The 18,301-nt window shown below is 43.7% G+C and overlaps 1 protein-coding gene across 4 annotated transcripts; it reads left to right on the forward strand.

Annotated features, from left to right (window-relative positions):
• Positions 1-3,548: 3,548 nt before the first annotated feature.
• CHGB (chromogranin B) lies at positions 3,549-17,756 on the forward strand. Of its 4 annotated transcripts, XM_054820638.1 has the most exons (6): positions 3,549-3,725; positions 4,231-4,360; positions 9,878-9,921; positions 11,243-11,336; positions 13,057-14,786; positions 15,955-17,756. In XM_054820638.1, the coding sequence occupies exons 3-6, from the start codon at positions 9,919-9,921 to the stop codon at positions 16,036-16,038; spliced, it is 1,911 nt and encodes a 636-aa protein (XP_054676613.1). In that variant the 5' UTR covers positions 3,549-3,725; positions 4,231-4,360; positions 9,878-9,918; the 3' UTR covers positions 16,039-17,756. The 4 variants fall into 4 exon arrangements, with proteins under 4 accessions (XP_054676613.1, XP_054676612.1, XP_054676615.1 ...); XM_054820637.1 differs by lacking the exons at positions 3,549-3,725; positions 4,231-4,360 and adding an exon at positions 4,833-4,933; XM_054820640.1 differs by lacking the exons at positions 3,549-3,725; positions 4,231-4,360 and adding an exon at positions 5,021-5,147.
• Positions 17,757-18,301: the final 545 nt, after the last annotated feature.

Below are 18,301 nucleotides of genomic sequence, written 5' to 3' on the forward strand. Positions count from 1 at the left end.
GCAGCAACGCCAAGCATCTGAAAGCCAGGCTGGGGGAGACACACTGGTGGCTTTCAGGGGTGCTGTTGCTCATTGTCCAGGAATAATCTCTAATGAGGAGGGTGTTGGGGTGCTGTTACCTTCCCCCTTGCAGAGGAGGAGTCATCTGGGCCTGTAGAGGTTGCTCCTGTTGTCAGTGAGGCAATTTCATTACAACTGAGGCTAGCAGAGGATTTAGTCATAGCCAAATTCATAAAGCCATGAGTAATCATTTAAGGGCTTTTTGAGCTCCCATGGATCCAAAGCTGTATTTTAGCTTGATGATCGGTTCATTTGGAGTGGCAGGTTTTGACTGGGACTCCAGCACATCATTTTCTGACAGCAAATCAGGAATTTATACCCAGGTGAGAAGTGGCAGCACAGATAATACAAAGAGGGTTGTGACTAAAAATCCCAGTGGTGCAACGGTATTAGGCAAATTCCTACTTTCTCTTGTAGGAAGGCAGGAAACATGCATGTTGTTTCACATCAATGTCATCTTTCCCATGGATGCCATACCAGTGTAATTGCAAGAGCTAAGTTGCATTTACTGCCTGGACCAAGCAAGGTCGGCAAGTTGCTGTCAGGAAAGGACCTAGGAAGTGGCAGTGCTTTTTAGTGGTGATCATGTTGACAATGCAGAATGGAAAAATTGTCCTTTGTTCTCTAGGCCTCAAAGTCTGCTTTTTGTTTACGTATTTTTGTATTGCAGCATAATCTAGTTTTCTCCCACCTGAGCTGAAAACACTGAGGGAGGAATGACTGGATGGAAGATAGGTATGTGTGAGCAGTGTATGTGAAGATGTCCGCATGGAAAACCTGGGATGTTGGGGAAATGGTTGTTTACACTTGGTCTTTCCTCTCTTCCTTACCTGTGTTTTGGATTTGGGTTTTGGGTTTTTTTCTGGTGATATCTTTACTGCTTATATAGACTGTGAGTGTATCCACAGGCTCTGAAGATTTCTGTCAGCTGACATAGGGCTTTTTCCAGATGACCATAGCAGCCTCTGTGCATTTATTTTTAAGATCCTGTAACATCTATGACATGTCTTATAGGCATAGTTTAAACCTCTTTTCAGTTTGGCCATTTGACCTTATTTCTGTAGTATAGATATATCACCAAAGTGGAGCATGGCAGAGAAGAGGGTTACAATCAAGCAAAATCTTCTTTTATTAAAGAAAACCAAGAAAAACAATTCAAGAAGAGCCAACTTGACATTTTAAGGTTCTCTTGGTTCTGAAGCAGAAATAGCCTGTAGATGCTTTAGATTTTCTTTGAAGAAAGTCTTTGAGACTCAAGACTAGCAGTTGGTTTCTAGTACTTGTTTCTGTACTGCCTAAGAGCATGTAGCATGAACAAAACCCCACTGTGTGAGGTAATGTACAAATATAGAAAAGAAAAAAAGATAGTTACCCATGCTACAGAAATTACAGATCTATGTCACACAAGGTCTCTTCACAGCTCCTCTGCCTCTCAACTGGAGTTCACCTTGCCAGGTGGTGCATTGATACCATGTGCTAAAGCAAAAGGCAGTGACAGGCATGTTTAACTTTCAGAGGAAAAATGTCCCAAAAATATTTCAGTGGAGGCAAAAAGTGTGCATTTTAGATTTAAATTGAAAGCTGGTTATAGTGTAAAGACAGAATTAGGTGGTTTCATATCTCTGTGTGTTCAGGTGGTTAGCATCCTGTGGCCTCAGTTCTGCTATGAGGGTGCATTTTTTTTATCACTGTTGGGTTTCGGATGACAGAGAGGCTAAACCGAAATGTGCAGACTGACCACTCATTACAAGTAACAGACTGCACCAACCCAATCCACCCAAGCACAGACTGCTGCAGGGTGTGCTTAGAAGCATTTTGCCTTATCTAATAGCAGTATCATTTCATCTCCCATGGATTCAGCTTAAGCAGACACTGTTCCTGATACCTCTGTCCCTGTCATTTGTCAGATCCTCCTGTAGCTCTACAAGCAATCTCCATTCATCAGCATAACTGCAGGTGCCTCATACAGGATGAAGAGTCTTTGCTCAGTAAGAAGGAGGAGGTCTGAATGTGGTCCTGGCTGCCACGTTTCATGGAGGCTTTGGCTGGAGGCATACAAAGATTTTGGGGTGTATACAGTCATGTGCACCCCTGAAGGGTTGTCCCTTCTGCTTTGCCAGGCCCTCTGTCTGGATGCATCGCAGACAACATCCAGCTGAGCACTGGCCTGTTCCCTCTGCAGTGGATTTTAACTCCTCTGAAGTCTGTTACCATACAAACAGGGAGATGAGCCAGGCACCTGATCCTGCCTCACTGTAGACCTACTAAGATTATAATTTAATTCCTGAGGCACAATTCACCTGCAAGTTCCACCAGCTCTAAGCCACTGTAACAGTTGGTTTTAGTGAGCTATGGGTGTATATATATATGGTAATGTATAATGGCAGCAAAGCCTAAGCATCTGTGCAACTCCATTATCCGTTACATTTCAACTGGTATTGTATATATGTAGACCTCTGAAAGGATTTTTGCTGCTATAAGTGAAGCTAGATAGATGATGTCCCTTTAGGTTCTGGCTTTTCAGATTTGATTGGTGTTTTTCTCCAGATCCATCCCCTTAGTGCCTTCTAAATGAAAGAGATGAGTTTGTTCATGAAACGGGCTGTAGGATTTTCATTCCATGAAAACTAATTGGCATCCAAAAATGACGATAATCCCATCTAATTAGAGGAGAGCAATCCTCATATTCCCCAAGCAGTCTCCTCTCAATTTAGGAGCTCAGACACAGAAACTTGCTTGTCATCCTTTGAAGTTCTAGCTTCTAGGATGAGCCAAACGTGTATTTTTTAGTGTTTGTATTTGAGAGAATCCAGCAGGATAAATACTGTTTATTCATAGAGCGATAGATTGTCACAACATTATGAGGCATGTATATCACTGCAATCAAAGTTCTGACGCATCTGAGAAGGGAGGTTGTGGTCTGCCACTCAAATCCGATTGAGTGAAATATGCCACTGCCTGCTGTAATCCTGACTTAATGCAGTCACATCTCTTTCCTAATCTGAGGGCAAGGTCATGCCAGCTGATGCCTGCCTGTAAAAGTCCATATGAAGTGACATTGTTTTGAAAATACAGGCTGACTTTAATTAACCGTAGGCAAGGTGCTTGGATTCTCTCAGTTGGGTTTTCCAGCACTGGCAGAAAAGTCTGTAGGATCATGTTTTGAAACCCTACCATTGGGTACTGAAGATGGAATTAGATATATTCCATCCAGTTTGGTCCCTACTCCTGTCATGGACTTCTTGCAGGTGACTTCCTGCAAAACTTGAAATCTTTGTAATCTCGATTCAGATCAAGTCTGAAGGCATTAACATGTGCTCCCACGTAAACCCTATGGAACCGATGGCAAAACATGCCCTGGCAGTGCTCTTAACATCTCTTATCAACAGCAAATACAGGACTTCTTGATTCTTCAGGATCAGCCCACACAATGCTGAGGTGAGGGAGCATTTCAGAGAAATCCTACAAGACAAATATAAATAAACCAACTGGCATGGAGAAAAAGTCATGAAGCCCCAGTGATTGCTGCTACGGTGCAAGGGATGGATTAGAAGCCACGTGAGGCAGTGGTGAAGGTCTGCTTAATCTCAGCTGTCTGTTCTTGCAGCAAGAAGGCTTCTGTAGTGGTGGTTGTGCTGACTATCAACAGGACTTGTGCAATACAGGTACTTAGTACAAATACCTCATAGATACTAAAATAACTGGCTATTTTTATTCAGCATCTTTGTATCACTTGCCCCTTTTGACTGTCATGTCCAAGATAAGTATAGCCAAGCAAATGCTGGAGTAGAGCAGTTACACAAGGATAACCAGAGGGTGCTGTTTATACACCCAGGGATGCAGAGAATGTTTAAATGGCAATGTTTCACCTGAAATTCTTTCTCGTGAGCAGCTGAGGGAGTTGATGCCAGGCTGAATCCTCACACAGACCGAGGAGGACATGGGGGTCTTGGAGCCAGTGAAATTCTTTATAGTCTTTTGAGTCAGGCTCTTGACTTCCCACAGTCAAGGCTAGTGATGTCCAAAGAAGCATCTGCCTGTGGAGATGGGGCTTGTATAGGCAGTACAGGAACATCATGCAGGAGGGGTAGGTTGAGGAAGCAGAGAAGATGTTGCAGTGTTGATTTGCTTTTTGTGGTGGCCAGTTAACTGGGTTCTGTTATTTTGCAGAAACTGTAATCTGAATGCGAGGTGAACCAGGTATCTGGCCTTGCCTCCTGGAGTTAAAGGCTGTCTTCTGAAACAAGCTTCCAACAGAGCTGAAGTTCCTGACTTCCTTTACGCACAGAGGAAGCTGCATGTGAGTTTTACTGGAGTGTCATGTCCATATGTCCTGTTTTATATGTTTAAAGGCTATATGGTTATAGCAGCCTGGCATTGTTGATATACCAATATAATAGTACACAGAATAATAGAGATAACTGCCATTTTGATGTATAGATCCATCGTTCTCCATGAACACTAGCAATTAGAGGACCACCTGCTTAGCACTGAGAACAAACAGAAAAGAACAACTGAAAAATACACATAATTTGGAGATGACCCTGTAAGAGTTAATGAAAGGAAAAGCAAAACAAGTCCTAGTCTTATAATGTCTTTGTCTCTGAAGAGAACTGGGGGGAGTGTTCAGACTTGCTCAGTGGAGAGCTCATCATGGCTTGTCATTTCTGCTTTCCTGTCCATCAAGGACTAATCAGGACAGTGGGGGCTGTTTAAGAGAAATATGTAAAGCTTGATCTCTGTAGGTTTGCTCTGGCTTCCCAGAACATCATCATAGTAAATAAGAGGTTTGCCTGTGGAGATGGATGCTGAGCCATGATTTCCCCAGTAAAACTCTTGAGGAACAGCGTGTGTCATTCACTCACCACATGATGTAAGTACAGCAATCACTTTCCAGTCATTCTCTGGTTCTGGGTTTGCTGTGCACAGGGGAGGGCAATGATTTGAGTGGAAGGGACAGAAACCTTGCATTAAAAAAAGGCTGCTGCAGCACCTGAAAAGACTTTGATCAGAAATGGATGTGGAAGCACAGTGGTGATTTCTTGTGAAAGCTGTTCCAGAGGGATGGATTACTGCACCTCCTCCCTGTAGGTAGAGGCTCAGCATCCTCTGACGGTGGGAAAGACCCAAGGATGATACCGCATCCTCTGAGCTGGAGGAATGGGCAGGCAAACCCTGCTTTTCTCCGTTTCTGAGGGGATGGCAGGGCGGTATGTGTGTGTGTGTAAAAGGGCATTAGGAGTACTGGGCGAGGGGCAGGAGGAAGAGATGTGGTAGTTGCAAAGGAAGTGAAAATGAGCTCGGTTTTCCCAACCTGGGAGAAACTTCCCCCGCGCTGGCGAGCCGCGGGGGCGAGGATGGAGGGGGGCGGACAGGGTCGCGCCAGGGCGAGGGCGGCGGGATGGGGAGGGGACGGCCTGCGGCGGGGAAGCGCGGGGTGGCGCGGATCGAGGGGGTCCCGCGGCTGCGGGTGGCGCCACTGTGGGGTAGAAGACAAGGCGGGGGGGGGGGGGACGGACGACGGGCGGCGGCGGCGCCGCCCCCGGGGGCTCGGAGTGACGCAGGCTCCCGGCGGGGTCCCCCGCCCGTCTCCTCCGCCCCCGCTCCCCCACTTAAATAGCGGCGAGCCGCCGAGCTGACCTGAGCGGAGCCGAGCCGAGCTGAGTGGAGCATGGGGCTGCTGGCGCTGCTCGGCCTCCTGGGGGCCGCCGCCCTGGCAGGTGAGCGGGAGCGAGGGCGCGGCCCTGCCTGAGAGGAGGGCGGCCGTTAGGCTCCCTCAGCGGTGGGTCCGGCGAAGCCCGCCCTCGCCGTGAGGGAGAGGCGAGTGAAAAGCCCCACCGGGCGTGAGGTGGTTTGAGGGAGGGTGGAAGGATTTGTCTCTGAAGAGCGGTGGAGGGCCCCCCTTGCCGGAGGGGTGACGCCATCGGTGGGTGTATGACGTCATGCCCTGCTCGCCCTGCGTCACCCCGAGGTCGACCTTCCGGCCGGCCCGGTGCGAGGGAGGGTGAGGTAGGGCCGGGTCATGAAGAAATCGCCAGCGCCACAGCGGGGGGGCCCGCTGGGCTGCCCGGAGCTGTGCCCTGGTTGTCGCCACCCCTCTGCTCGCTGCCGCTGGTCAGATGGCAGCTGGCCTTTTCCCTCACCCTGTGCGAAGGCTAGTCGGCTACTTGTAATTTATTTTTCTCCCCCAGTACAGCTCATTTCCACAAAGACTTCTCGGTATAATTTTATTCAAGCAGTGCTGCTAGATTTTTGCCAGTTCGTTCTTAATATACTGGGACATGGTTGTAAAGTAGCAGGTCTGCAGCTCTAACTAACAGTAATTTTTTTGGTAAGTGACATTAAATATTAAAACCAAAATGTGAAATGAAGATTAAACACAATAGGATGAGGTGATTGCTTGGTTTTATAGCTTTTTATGCATGCTACATCGTTTCGTGAAAGAATTGGTGTCATTCTGGGTTGAGTAGTTCAGCGTTTGGTATATTAGACGTGTCTGCTTCAAAATGCTGGGATTTGTACAGAAACATTATAATGAAGTCAACTACCTTCAAGTGCCATTATTGCAGTCAAAGGGGACGGTGGAAGATGAGGGGAGAGGTCCCGTCCCAAAGCAGCTCACCAGATTTGTTCCACAGACACCATGGGGATATCTTACCAAATATTTTTTCCCGTTTATGCCATCTAACGGGTCAGGTACATCTTTACGTCCTTTTTGGTTATCTTGCTTTCAAATGTCAGCCAGAATCAATGAACTAAGGAGTTTGTTTGGGGCAGGGAATCAGTGAAACATTAACTTCAAGAACTTTTCTAGTGGTCCTTCCACAAATCAATATGCCAAAGTTTCTGTGAGCTTTCCTAGGAAAGGTTTTTGCTGACATTTTGATGAGCAAAGGCACTGCACTAAGCCATTGGCATTAATGAAACAAAGCCATCTGGGGGTTTCATCAGGGATGCACCAAAAAATCTGTTGCAATTTTGGAGATGCAAGCAAAAGCTGCAGAATTTGCTGTGCATTTTTCATACTATTTTTGTGATCTTCATCATCTCTCAGCGCTTCTGCAAAATCAAATAATCTAATCATAACTGCCTGGGCAGATCTGATTCAGGAGGGGGAAGCAGGCCCAGGACTTTGCTTTACTTTATGGGTCTGTGGTCTCATTTCCTGCATGGGCAGGGGAAGGATTTCCATCCTGGTGTGTGCTCTGACTTTGTTTCTGTGGTGAAACCCTGCAGTTGTACTGTCTGCTGTGTCCCTGCAAGCCTGATGGGTGTGGGTGCCCTCCCACCTGATGCTGTCGGTGGTGCCAGGGCGATGGCTTCACCCCTCCTGAGCACGTGTGGAGAGGAAGGCAGAGATGTTGGCCAGCCATCTCCAGCTGTCAGGTGACCCCGAGGGAGCTCTTGCCAGCTGGTGCGAGCTGGCACTGCCAGCATCAGTGTAAAGTGGGGCATGCTGGCTCCCCATGGGCTTCCCATCTCAGCTCTGGCAGAGCAGCTGCCTCAATAGATTATTTCAGGCTCTGGGATGGATTGGATACTTGCTTTGTTTCTCCAGGCAGGTTAATATGACACGTCCAATACCATTTGCTTTGTCTGACATTGTTGTGATAGCCTAATGCTTACTCTTTGTGCATGTCAGCTTTCATCATTTACCAAGCATTTGCTTAATGGTCATTAATCTATCTGTAAATCTCCTTGGAGAGATGGGAGCTTTGAAATGACAGGGCAAAGGTAGTGAGTACAACCAGACTTTATATTCGTAGTGCTTGAGAGGCAGTCTGCAGTTGGCATCTCTAATAGCAAAAGATGTTCAGAAGTTTGTCTGTTCTGTGCTTTATCCCATCAAATGGGTGTAACTCACAGGAGATGTGCTGTGGCAGCATCATTAAAGGACAAAATCAGATGTTTGCCCTTGTGTGTGTCATGATTTCTCATGGGCTGGAGGACCAGAGGAGCCTCATCAGGAAGAGGCAATGAAGTGGGTCATCCCCTCTGTTTACATGTAGGTGGTGACTGTGAGCAGCTGTAACCATAAGAGCAGTGTCTCCAACCCCTGTGGGATCAGGAGAATGTCCTTTTAGTGGATAACACTTTTTTTAGTAGAAGGGACTTTGCTGCCAGTCTCCTGCCCCTGCGGGTACATACATCCTTATCCTCCATGCTCTGATGGAGGATGCAGGCAGGTTAGACTGCAGTGGCGTCAGCACTGTGCACTGTGGTAGTTATTTGCATACTAGGTTAGTAAATAAAGTAACTTAAAATTTGTCTTAGCACTGAACGCAAAAGATGGGGGAGAGGGTTGGCTCTGTATAGCACCATCTCCCCCGTACACCACCTGGCGTTCTGGGGAAATGATGGGGTAGGGATGTAGTGCTATTTTAGGGGAATCCCTTCTGTGCTACCCTTATGTGGGTTTCCTTCTCTGATCGCAGTTGTATACGCAGAGAAGAGACAGGGGCTGGAGAAGCACATTCCTATGTATGTGTTTGGGGGAGCAAAAATAGAGGACAGTAGAAACATTAAGAGAGTTATTACTGTATTGTGTTCAGTTATTAGAGAAGCAGTGCACAAGGGGATGTCTACTTCCTCTGCAGACACAGAAAAGAAGAAAGGTTTTGCTGCTTTGAATAGTGCAAGGCTACACATTCCTGTCTGCTTTGCAGGAAACTTCCTTGGGGCAGTGCTCGTTTTCCTGATGCTGTAAGGTAAACTGCTTTGTGTTCATCTGTTACAGAAGATCTCTCACTGTCCCAACCAAGCAATATTGCAAAGAGGGTGATAGATGTATTTAAGACTATCCTGAGTTGTGTAAGAACTTCAGAACTGCACCCAAGCTGTATGTTTGTGTACTGTGATTATATACCATGCAGTAAGTCTGTGAAACCCTGACACACTAATCCTTACTTCAATGTACTTGTGTGTGGCTGGCAGACTTGCTTAACTTCTGCAAATCTCAAGGTGGATGAGAATTGACACAGCTTATTAATAATGCACAGCAGGCAAGCTCGTTAACCAGCTGGAGACATATTGCAGCAGTGATGGCAAAATAAAGCAGGATGGAGGTTTCATTTGTGACAGCTCCTTTCCAAAAGCAAACACCTTGGACCAAGTACAGTAGAACTGGTGCAAGTAGATGTTAATTACCCTATGTGTCCTCAGGACAGAGAGAGAGAGAGGGGTTGTGCTGCTTCCTTCTGGAGTAGTGTTTTCCATTGGGATTTGATTTTTTTTTTGCTCATTTCTTGGGGTGATAATGGACCACTCAGTGAATGGAAATTTTCCTGTCTCTTCTGGCTCTGTCCTTCCCTCCAGGAGCTGCCTCCTATCCAAGCGAGACAGGATTTCTCCAGTAGGATTGAGACAGTAGTTGCTTTAAAGCCTTAAAGAATGGTGTCCTGCTGAGGAGGTGGTGGTAGGGCATCCAGAGCCCCTTGCAGAATCCAGAAGGTTCTTGGGGTGCAAACAGGCCTTACTTGTTCCCCCTTTTTTTTTTTTTAACTACCAAAGATGTACAACTGCATAAAGACCTGACTTGCAGTAAAGTCTTTGGTCTGGGAATTTAAGTGTTACTTTCTATTTTTTGAAGTATTTTCTTTTTGTGCTAGAAATGTCAATGTGCCTCTTGTCTCATGCTAGGCTGCACCTTTACGTTGCTTTTCCATCCTGAGTAAGAAAAGATGTCAGGAAAATGTGTCAGGTTTACTGGCCTGCCAAAACTCAAGTCATCTCATCAGACAAATTTGACTTGAGGACTCCTGTCAGTGATGCTTATTGCTAGGATTAATGAGTCTGTAATAATTTGTTTTTCTTCTAGGTGTCAGCACAGTTCCAGTGGAAAAAGACCATATTGAAGAAATGGTGAGTAGCTGTATGTCAAAGCAAATTTCACAAAATATCAGTCACATGCTCTCCATGTTTTGTCTTTAAACTCTCAGGGTAATGCTTTTTTTTCCTAAGGGTAAATTCTGAAGAGAGTCATGTGGAACTCAGAGTCCCTTTAGCTGTCAGAAGATACCTGCATACACTCTGGTGCATTTGATGAAAATGGAAGCTGGCTTCTTGTGTCAGTGTGGTACTTTTGACACTCTGTGTTTTACAGCTGTCTGAAAAATGATCTGAAATAATATTTGATAGTACATGTTATTGGAGTGTAAAAAGTGAGATGGCAAATTTGAAGAAAGATGAAATATTTGCAGTTACTAACTATGTAATAGACTTTCTAATGCAACCCTTGCATCTCCTGCTTTGGAAAGAAATTCTTAACCTGTTTGATTAAATGGATGCCATTTAGATGGCATCTAAATGGCAAATAGATGTCAGCACCTGTAACCTGACATCAGACCCTCTCCACTGGTTGATAGTGTGATCATTTAGATTAGTAAACACCCGGTAATAACTAAAAACAGTTAAAAGACAAATGGCCATATAAATGTTTGTCTCCTCCCATCCAGCCACCCAGATTGTCAGCCTGAGACTCTCATACTCCTGATGATCTGAGTGCTCGCCCACAACCAACACCTTGAACACTCAAAAATCATTTTGTGTGAATTTGTACAGAAAAGCTACTTTGGGCAGTTAGAGGAGATTGTGCGAATTTCCTAAATCAATCAATTTCCTATGCTTCCAGAAGACTATCCAGCTGAATGTTAAGTGCTAAAAGAGACAGGGCTTTCAGCACACACATACCAAAAAGTGTGGAGCATGTCACTTATAGAGGCTATAAAGGCGTTTTCGGTTTATTTGCAATCCAAGCAATACTTCTGCTAGCACCTTTGCAGCATCCTCATTTGGACAGATCCTACAGGATGATCCTTATCTTTTGAACATGTGTTATGTTGGTTATTTTTTTGTAGGGTGCTGTTATCACATCATGTTTGACCCTCCTTTGTACTGGATAGGGTATTTAATATTTAAAAATGTACAAAAGGAGCCTGTTACCTGTGCAAACAAAAGGAGAAATAAAAAGAGCTAATGACTATTGTCTTCTTACTGGTATGGGAGTGAGGAGCAAAGCACTTGTTGCCCAAATGCACAGGAAGTTGTGGTAGAGCTGGGGATTACTCAAAACTCATAAATATTAGCCTGAACTCTAATCCTAAGCTAGCTTTCCTCACTAACTGGGTCAGAAGTATGATTTTCATTTTTGCCATGTGAATTTTTTCTATTTTGTTTCTTCTAGGTAACACAATGCATAGTGGAAGTTCTGTCCAATGCTCTGTCTAAGCCAAATGCACCACTGATTAATCCTGAATGCAAAGAAATCCTGAAGAAGAGTAAGTACAACATTATCTGAACTTGTGAAAGGAATTTGGTAGATGGATTCTCTCTTGTGTTGGAGCTGGTGAAGTGTTATTTCAGCCCATGTGAATCTGGTACAGTGTCAAAATTCAGATTTCCTTCTGTTTAGTCCATCTTGCTCCAAGAGCAAACAGCCTGACCTGGTAACTGTCAGGGATTCTTGGCTGACATGCATGGCTCTCTACTTAAGCCACCTGGAGAGTCTGAGAGAACGTAGACAAGCTCTTTAGATAGCCTGAGAGGTCAACAAATGTGACTAAATGGTTTGGACCACATGCTGAATGCACCCCAGAGGGTAGGAACTGGCTTCAGGTAACCGCCACTTAAATCAACAAACCTCTCATCTGCCTGTTGGCAACTGAATCCACACCCGGCTCAGGAGAGGGGAATCTTTTGCTCAGCCCAGAAACAATTAAATTTGTGGTACTGATTCTGGAGGTCTGGAGACATGTGCTGAAAGCTCCCTTTGGGAGTGCTCATTTCAGATGAGCTCGTTCCTACAACATGGTGCTTAGCTGCCTCGATGTCAAAGTGTAAGCCTGTTTGCATGCTTGATTACTGTCTGTAGTGAAGTGTGGTTAATTTTCACACCGTGCCAAACTGCAGAATGCACATCTTTTCTGCTCAGTTATATTTATTTGATTACAGAACAATAAAAAGGCTCTTGAACTTACCTGCCAGCAAGAAGCAATAATGAAACCCATCTGTCTCCTCCTCATTTATAGAGGGAATGATGCATGGCCCTAATACAGTCATCAGAAGAGAGTGGATTTTGGGCTTTGGGAATATATGTATTTGTATCTAACTCGGCCCTAAATTTCTAGGAGATGCTGAATGCCACCAGGCATCAAGCTTTGTTTCTGACACTGTTAGTTTCAGAAAAAAAACCCTGTATATTTTCCATGGTTTTGAAAATTAAAAGCCACTTGTTGGAAAGAGAGGGTAAGGACTATATTTCTGCCATTAGATGGATCTCCTCCAAGAATAACAGATAATGAGCAGCTTTTCAGATATAATGAGCTATTTTTAAATCTGTGCAGCTATTGTCTGAAAACTTTTAGGATTTGCAATCTGATGTTACTCAGACACAAATGAAGCAGACATACCTTCATAGAAGTATACTGTTACCATTGCAGTCAGACTTTCATTTAGTGTTTTAGAAATAGTGGAAGGAACATGATTTGATTAAATGTGACTATTGCAAAGTAACAGATTTCTTTTTTTTTTTTTTGTTTTCCCATTCAGTTTAGAACTTTTAAAATTTGCTAAAAGCTGCAGATATTTTTGAGAAGCTTGAAATAGATGGTTGTCCTTTTTGTGAATAAGCATGGCTGATGGATAAGGCCTAACATTCAAAGAACTGAACACAACTCCAGATCTTATTGATTTTTAATGGGAATGAGAGTTAATTTAATTCAATACTAAAAATGCGATCACAAAGAAAAAAAGCAGAGGCAAACTTATTCTAGAAATTTCAATGGAACTTTTAAAGTGCCTAATTAAAAAAAAAATAGTTAATGCTTTTCCAGGAAAACATGCAAAACATTAGAAAATGACAAATTTTAAAAGCAGGATTAAAAAATTAATTCTGTCCAAATCTTATTGCTACTTTGGGAAGCCAGTTATCTATTTAAACTGAAATAACACTTCAGTGGAGAGTTGGATTGCTTCATTACACTGCTTTTGTTATTGTAGGTGGTAGAAAAGGCAGAGAGAGAACTGAAAACAAACAACTTGAAGTGAGGCATTTGAAAGACCCAGCAGAGATTGAAAAACATCATACTGGGAGTGTGGAGAAACAACAGAGTCAGGCAGAAGAGGAATCTAAAAAGTACATGAAAGGAAGTGATAAGAATAAACTTGCTCAAGAGGAAGGTAAAAGCAAGGAAGAGGAGAATGGACACCACACACCTATTCAAGAAGAGAGACTTCATACAGAAGAAAAGAAACACTATCAGGAAATCAGAAAAGACGAGGAGAAAAGCTTCCACAGTGAAGAAGAAAGCAAAGAGAGCAAGCATCATGATGAAGACGGAGAGCATGCTATCCTCAACAAGAAGTCTCACTCTGGAGGCATGAGCACAGAGGAGTTCCCTGATGGGAATGATCAGCGCCCCATGGACCACTGGCATTTGGCGGAGGGAATGCAGAGCCCTTACAAAAGAACTCATGAAGGTGAAGAGGGAGAGGCAGAGCAAAAAGGAAGTGAAAAATACCACGAGTCTAAGGAACGTGATTTCTCCCATCAGCAAGAGCATGAAGAATCTGATGAGAGTGAAGAAACAGAGGATGAAAAGCAACCCTACAAACCCAAACGTTATCATGGGAAGCATAGAATAGGTGACTCCTCTGAAGAGAAGAGGGGCCATGGTGGCAAGAAAATGGAACTAGCTGTGGAATCAAACACAGAGGAGGCCCATCTCTGGGACAAAAGGAACCACCATCAGAAACATCATGAAGAGTCTGAGCAGCAGCGTGAGGAGAAGAGTGGTAATCATGGGAGACATGGGTCTGAAGAGGTAGAGGAGAAGAGGCGTGCAGACCAGGGAAGTGAGGAGTACAGAGAAAGGTGGCAGCAGAGTGAAGAGAGCAGCGAAGAAGAAAACAAGAGGCATCGTCACAGTGAAGAAAGTAACAAAAAATGGCGTGAGGAGAGGAGACACCATTCTGAGGGAAGTACATACCGCGGAGATGGAAGTGAGGAAGAGCTGGGCAGGTATCTCAGTGGCGGCAGCAAGGAGAAGCAGCATCGTGCTAGAGGGAGATACCGCTTGTGGGATAATGAAGGGTCAGAGAAAGCATATGCTCAAGAACGCAAAGAGCAGGCCAGAAGACACTTCAGCACTGAGGACAGTGTAGAGCAGCAGCGCTACCCTGGCAACAGTGAAGAGGAGAAAGTAGAAAAGAAGCATCACAGCAGTGATCAGATGGAAAATGAAGAGGAGAATATGGAGGAGGGAAGATATGCTGAGAGGGAAGAGTACAGAAGCCATCTCCCTGCAGACAATGAGAAGAGAACCACGGCATCCTACAGCCCTTTCTACCCACTGCTGCAGTGGAAAAGCCAGCACTTTGAGAAGAGGGACAGTGCAGGAGAGCAGCTTCTGGAGAGCAAAGAGGAAAGCAGGCCCACTCTGAATGAGAAGAGTCTTTTCCCTGAATATAGTGACTATGACTGGTGGGAGAAAAAGCAAATCCTAAGTACTCTGAACCACGGACACACCGAGAAGAGGAATCTTGACAAAATGAACAGATATGATATGAAAAGGCAATACAAGATGGATCAACTCGCACAACTCCTGAATTACAGGAAGAAATCAGCTGAATTCCCCGAGTTGTACAATTCTGGAGAAGAGGTGAAAAAACGTCACATAATCAGGAATGACAGAGGACGTCTGAGACAGAGGCCTCTGACGGAAGAGGAGGTATGTGTACAGGTGTTTCTCTGAAAAGCTAGGGGAAGCTGACTTTACACGTACATTTCTAAATCCATTCCCAAGGCAGCTAGTAAACTGTGCATGGAAAAACACAAGATTAAGTCACATTGAGAGCCAGATCTTCAGTGATTTAAAAATCTGCTTTCTTTGAATGAATTCAGTGGAACTACCCCAGGGCAGTTTGTAAAATAAAGACAATGTGCATCCTCATTAGTTTCTGTCTGCTGCAAGACAGGAAGAGAAGGGAGATTTTGTTCCTCTTTGGGCCTTATCTCTCCCTCTAGGGTCTTACTGACTAAAACCAAAGGTGCCCGTTGCAGTAGGAGCAGAGAGGTAATTAGTAAGCACCACTGGGTCTGTCGGGTTGTTTAAACTGTACAGCTGAAAAGTAAGTTGGATGTTTAGAGTGAAAATCAGCTGCCCGTTGACTTCCCGGCTGTAATTGCAGAGCAGAACCTGACTTGCGGTTGTAAGCATGATTCATGCAGGTGGTTCTCATATATGTGAATCTTTTTTTTGTGTTGGACTTCTTCCTGTTCTGCTTTGGTGTCCAGGAAGACTGAGTCTATGCGCATCAGCTAGGTGCTCCTCATGTATGTCACTGTATCTATTGCACACAGCTGGGCTGGGAGCAGTGGAGTAAATATAAATTTATAAAGAGGTTAAATGGTGTTAGCACATCATCATAATAAACAAGAATTGGCTGCATAAATCTTCTTCCCCTAGCATCTGGTAATGTGGAGGTGTTGCACGCTGTGCTTGTGGTGTGTCATACGCCTGAACCACTGTAATTAAAAGGTTGTAGCCTCCTGAGGGACCTTCATCTGGGCAGAAGTGGCTGCTTGCAGCTAGGGGCAGTAGGTGTGAAATAGCAGGAGTTCACTACTAGATAATGGTGCTTTAACACTAAAAAGATCAATCTGTAATTAAGGCCAACTCTCAGAATAAGTATTTTGATACTTTCCCCAGCCCTAATTCAGGTAAAAGCAGGAAACTGTGCAAATCTCCAAAGTATGTGCTGCACTGCTGTTCACGCCCCAGGGACCAGTAAGTAGCAGAATAAGTCTGCCTCAGGAACAGTCTTTGTCTCATTTTCATGGAAGAAAACATTTGCCAATGTTATTTGATGTGTAAAACATTCTTTATGTTTTCACAGGAAAAAGAACTGGAAAACCTGGCCACTATGGATTTGGAGCTGCAGAAAATAGCTGAGAAGTTTAATGATAACAGGAGGGGCTAAAGATAATCTGCTTTGTGTTTCAAAGCTCGGTGTAGCTGTGCTCACAATACCTGTATTTTGTGGTAAATTCATTGCCACTGAATTGTTTGCCCTAAACCCAAGAAATACTATTTACTGTCCACTATAGTGTAGTGATTTGTACAGCTGAAAATGTCTTTAATGTGCTGTATGCTATTGAGATCTGAATAGCATGAATTTTAGTATTGCAACCTTTCATGCAAGGCAGATATTTTTTAATATGCTTGTGAAAATAATTGTGTTTGTTAGTATTCTTCAGAAATATATTTGTCTGAGTTTGAAATAATAAAAACCATTGATCTTGGACCAAACTTTCCCCCTGCTTATTTGGCTGATTGGGTAAGTGGTATCAGATGGATAGATCATGTACAAAATGTTGATTTGTGGTTCACCTTTTTTTTTTTTTTTTTAAATTTAGAAGGAGTCTATCTGTGCCTTTTATTTGTCAGTTAGCAAGAGCCTGAGAGGTAAGAAGGAACACGGATTCATTTGCTCTCGTAAGTCAGAAATGTCCTGTGAATAATTTATTTCTGGAAATTAGTCATTAAAGAAGCAAAGAGGTTACAACAAGAAATGGATGCTTGTTAACTTGGAAGGCATGCAGTTCTTAAGAATCGAGGCATTAAGTAGTGGATTAGATTTGCCACTTTCAAAGTGGTCCCGTTAATCACCTACTGAACACACTTTGCTAATGTGTCCTTTCTGCCAACTGCAGGCACACAAGTCCTGGTGAGAAGTGCTACAGAGGCCACACACTGCATTGGAGCAGGGCTGATCTTTCACAAGGCGAACTTCTCAGTAGTCAGCGAGCTGGGGGCAGGGATGGGCTCTGCATAATAAACTGTACAATGTTTTACAGTGAATGAGTGGCATGTGGAAGGAGCCATTTGGTAATCTTAATGACACGATAAAGCAGTAAAAGAAATGATCCAATCATTAGTTTCAATTACTCCAAATATCTGGAGTTCAATTTAACTTATCCAAATGTGTTTTTTACAGACTTTCTGCTGTGACAATGTCTTCAGTTGCCTGTATAACACCATACAGAGGAGAGAGGTGCTATACAGAGAATTCAGCTGAGGCATATTATCAGTAAATGTGCAGTATATCATCCCAGCTGAACCTATTTAATCCACCTGCTCATTAAAACACAAACATACTCTCCAATTAATTGTAAGGCAACATGAAGTGAAAATACTCAGTGAGATGCTGATCCTCAAACTGTGTGAGCATGTCTATGCCTAGGAGTTCTGGTAAGACCACTCAAATGTTTCATCTTGTTTGGTTAAGGTACATGAAGATAGAATCCTGGCACAGAGAGGTTGACAGAATTTTGACTTGAGTAGGACCATGGTTTCACCAGACTTTCCCAGCAACAGTAAGGAAAGTTAGAAAGTGTCCCAGCTGCAGAAATACTTTGTTTGCTATCTTCAAATTCTGAGACTCTCCCTTTTAAAATTTACAATACCGTACAATAACTATTGCAGCATGGTACTTTTTTTTCCACACACCCCCCCCCCGTGCTGACACAAGAAAGTGTCCGAGTACGTGAACACCTAGAAGCAAATAGCTTATTGTAGCACAGAAAAATTTCTAAATTGTTCAAGTATGTAATGTTAGCAATTCCCCCCAGCACACTTATGCAAATATACATTCATGTATCATCAGCAATGTTTTGCTAAAACATATCCCTTGAAAAACTTTAAAACCAAGTATCATTCAGTGCCTTCCAAAAGCTTTGTGACAGTCCTTTTATTCATCATCTTTCTTGGTTCTGCTTGCGTTGCTTTGTGGGGCTGAGGCCATGAGCACTGAGAGCCGAGTAGCTGTTTTGCCTGCTCCTGCCTGGTCCAGTTTTATCTACACATCTGCACTGCCTGTTCAAGATATTTTTTTTTTTCTGTGTAACACTAGAGCTTTTTTTTTAACCAGCTCATACAATTTACATTAATTTGCATTATTTAAAGGCAAAATGCCTGCTTTTGGCATTGAAGCTATGTGGTACAAGGAAAGCAAATGAAGCAGAAATGGTGGGTTTTGGCTTCTGGGAAAAAAACAAAAACAAAGTTTGGCTTCTGGCTCATGCATCCTTGGTTAATGGTAAATTTGATGAGTAGTTTTAGTAAAATACAGGAATGGAAAGCTTGGTAACTACTTATTTCTTCTAATATGATATATTCAGCAAATTTGCATAGTGAAGGTAGTTGTATGCACTGCTCTGTGATTAAAGATAGGAATAAAACTG

Source organism: Grus americana, chromosome 3 (genome assembly GCF_028858705.1).
Source record: "Grus americana isolate bGruAme1 chromosome 3, bGruAme1.mat, whole genome shotgun sequence".
Lineage (NCBI taxonomy): Eukaryota > Metazoa > Chordata > Aves > Gruiformes > Gruidae > Grus > Grus americana.

Bases quoted from the DNA above. Each gene is read 5' to 3' on its own strand.
- CHGB (XM_054820636.1), top strand. From the start codon at position 5,732: ATGGGGCTGCTGGCGCTGCTCGGCCTCCTGGGGGCCGCCGCCCTGGCA. The intron at 5,781-9,877 runs GTGAGCGGGAGC...TTTTTCTTCTAG, and splicing joins GGGGGCCGCCGCCCTGGCAG to GTGTCAGCACAGTTCCAGTG. The intron at 14,787-15,954 runs GTATGTGTACAG...ATGTTTTCACAG, and splicing joins GGCCTCTGACGGAAGAGGAG to GAAAAAGAACTGGAAAACCT.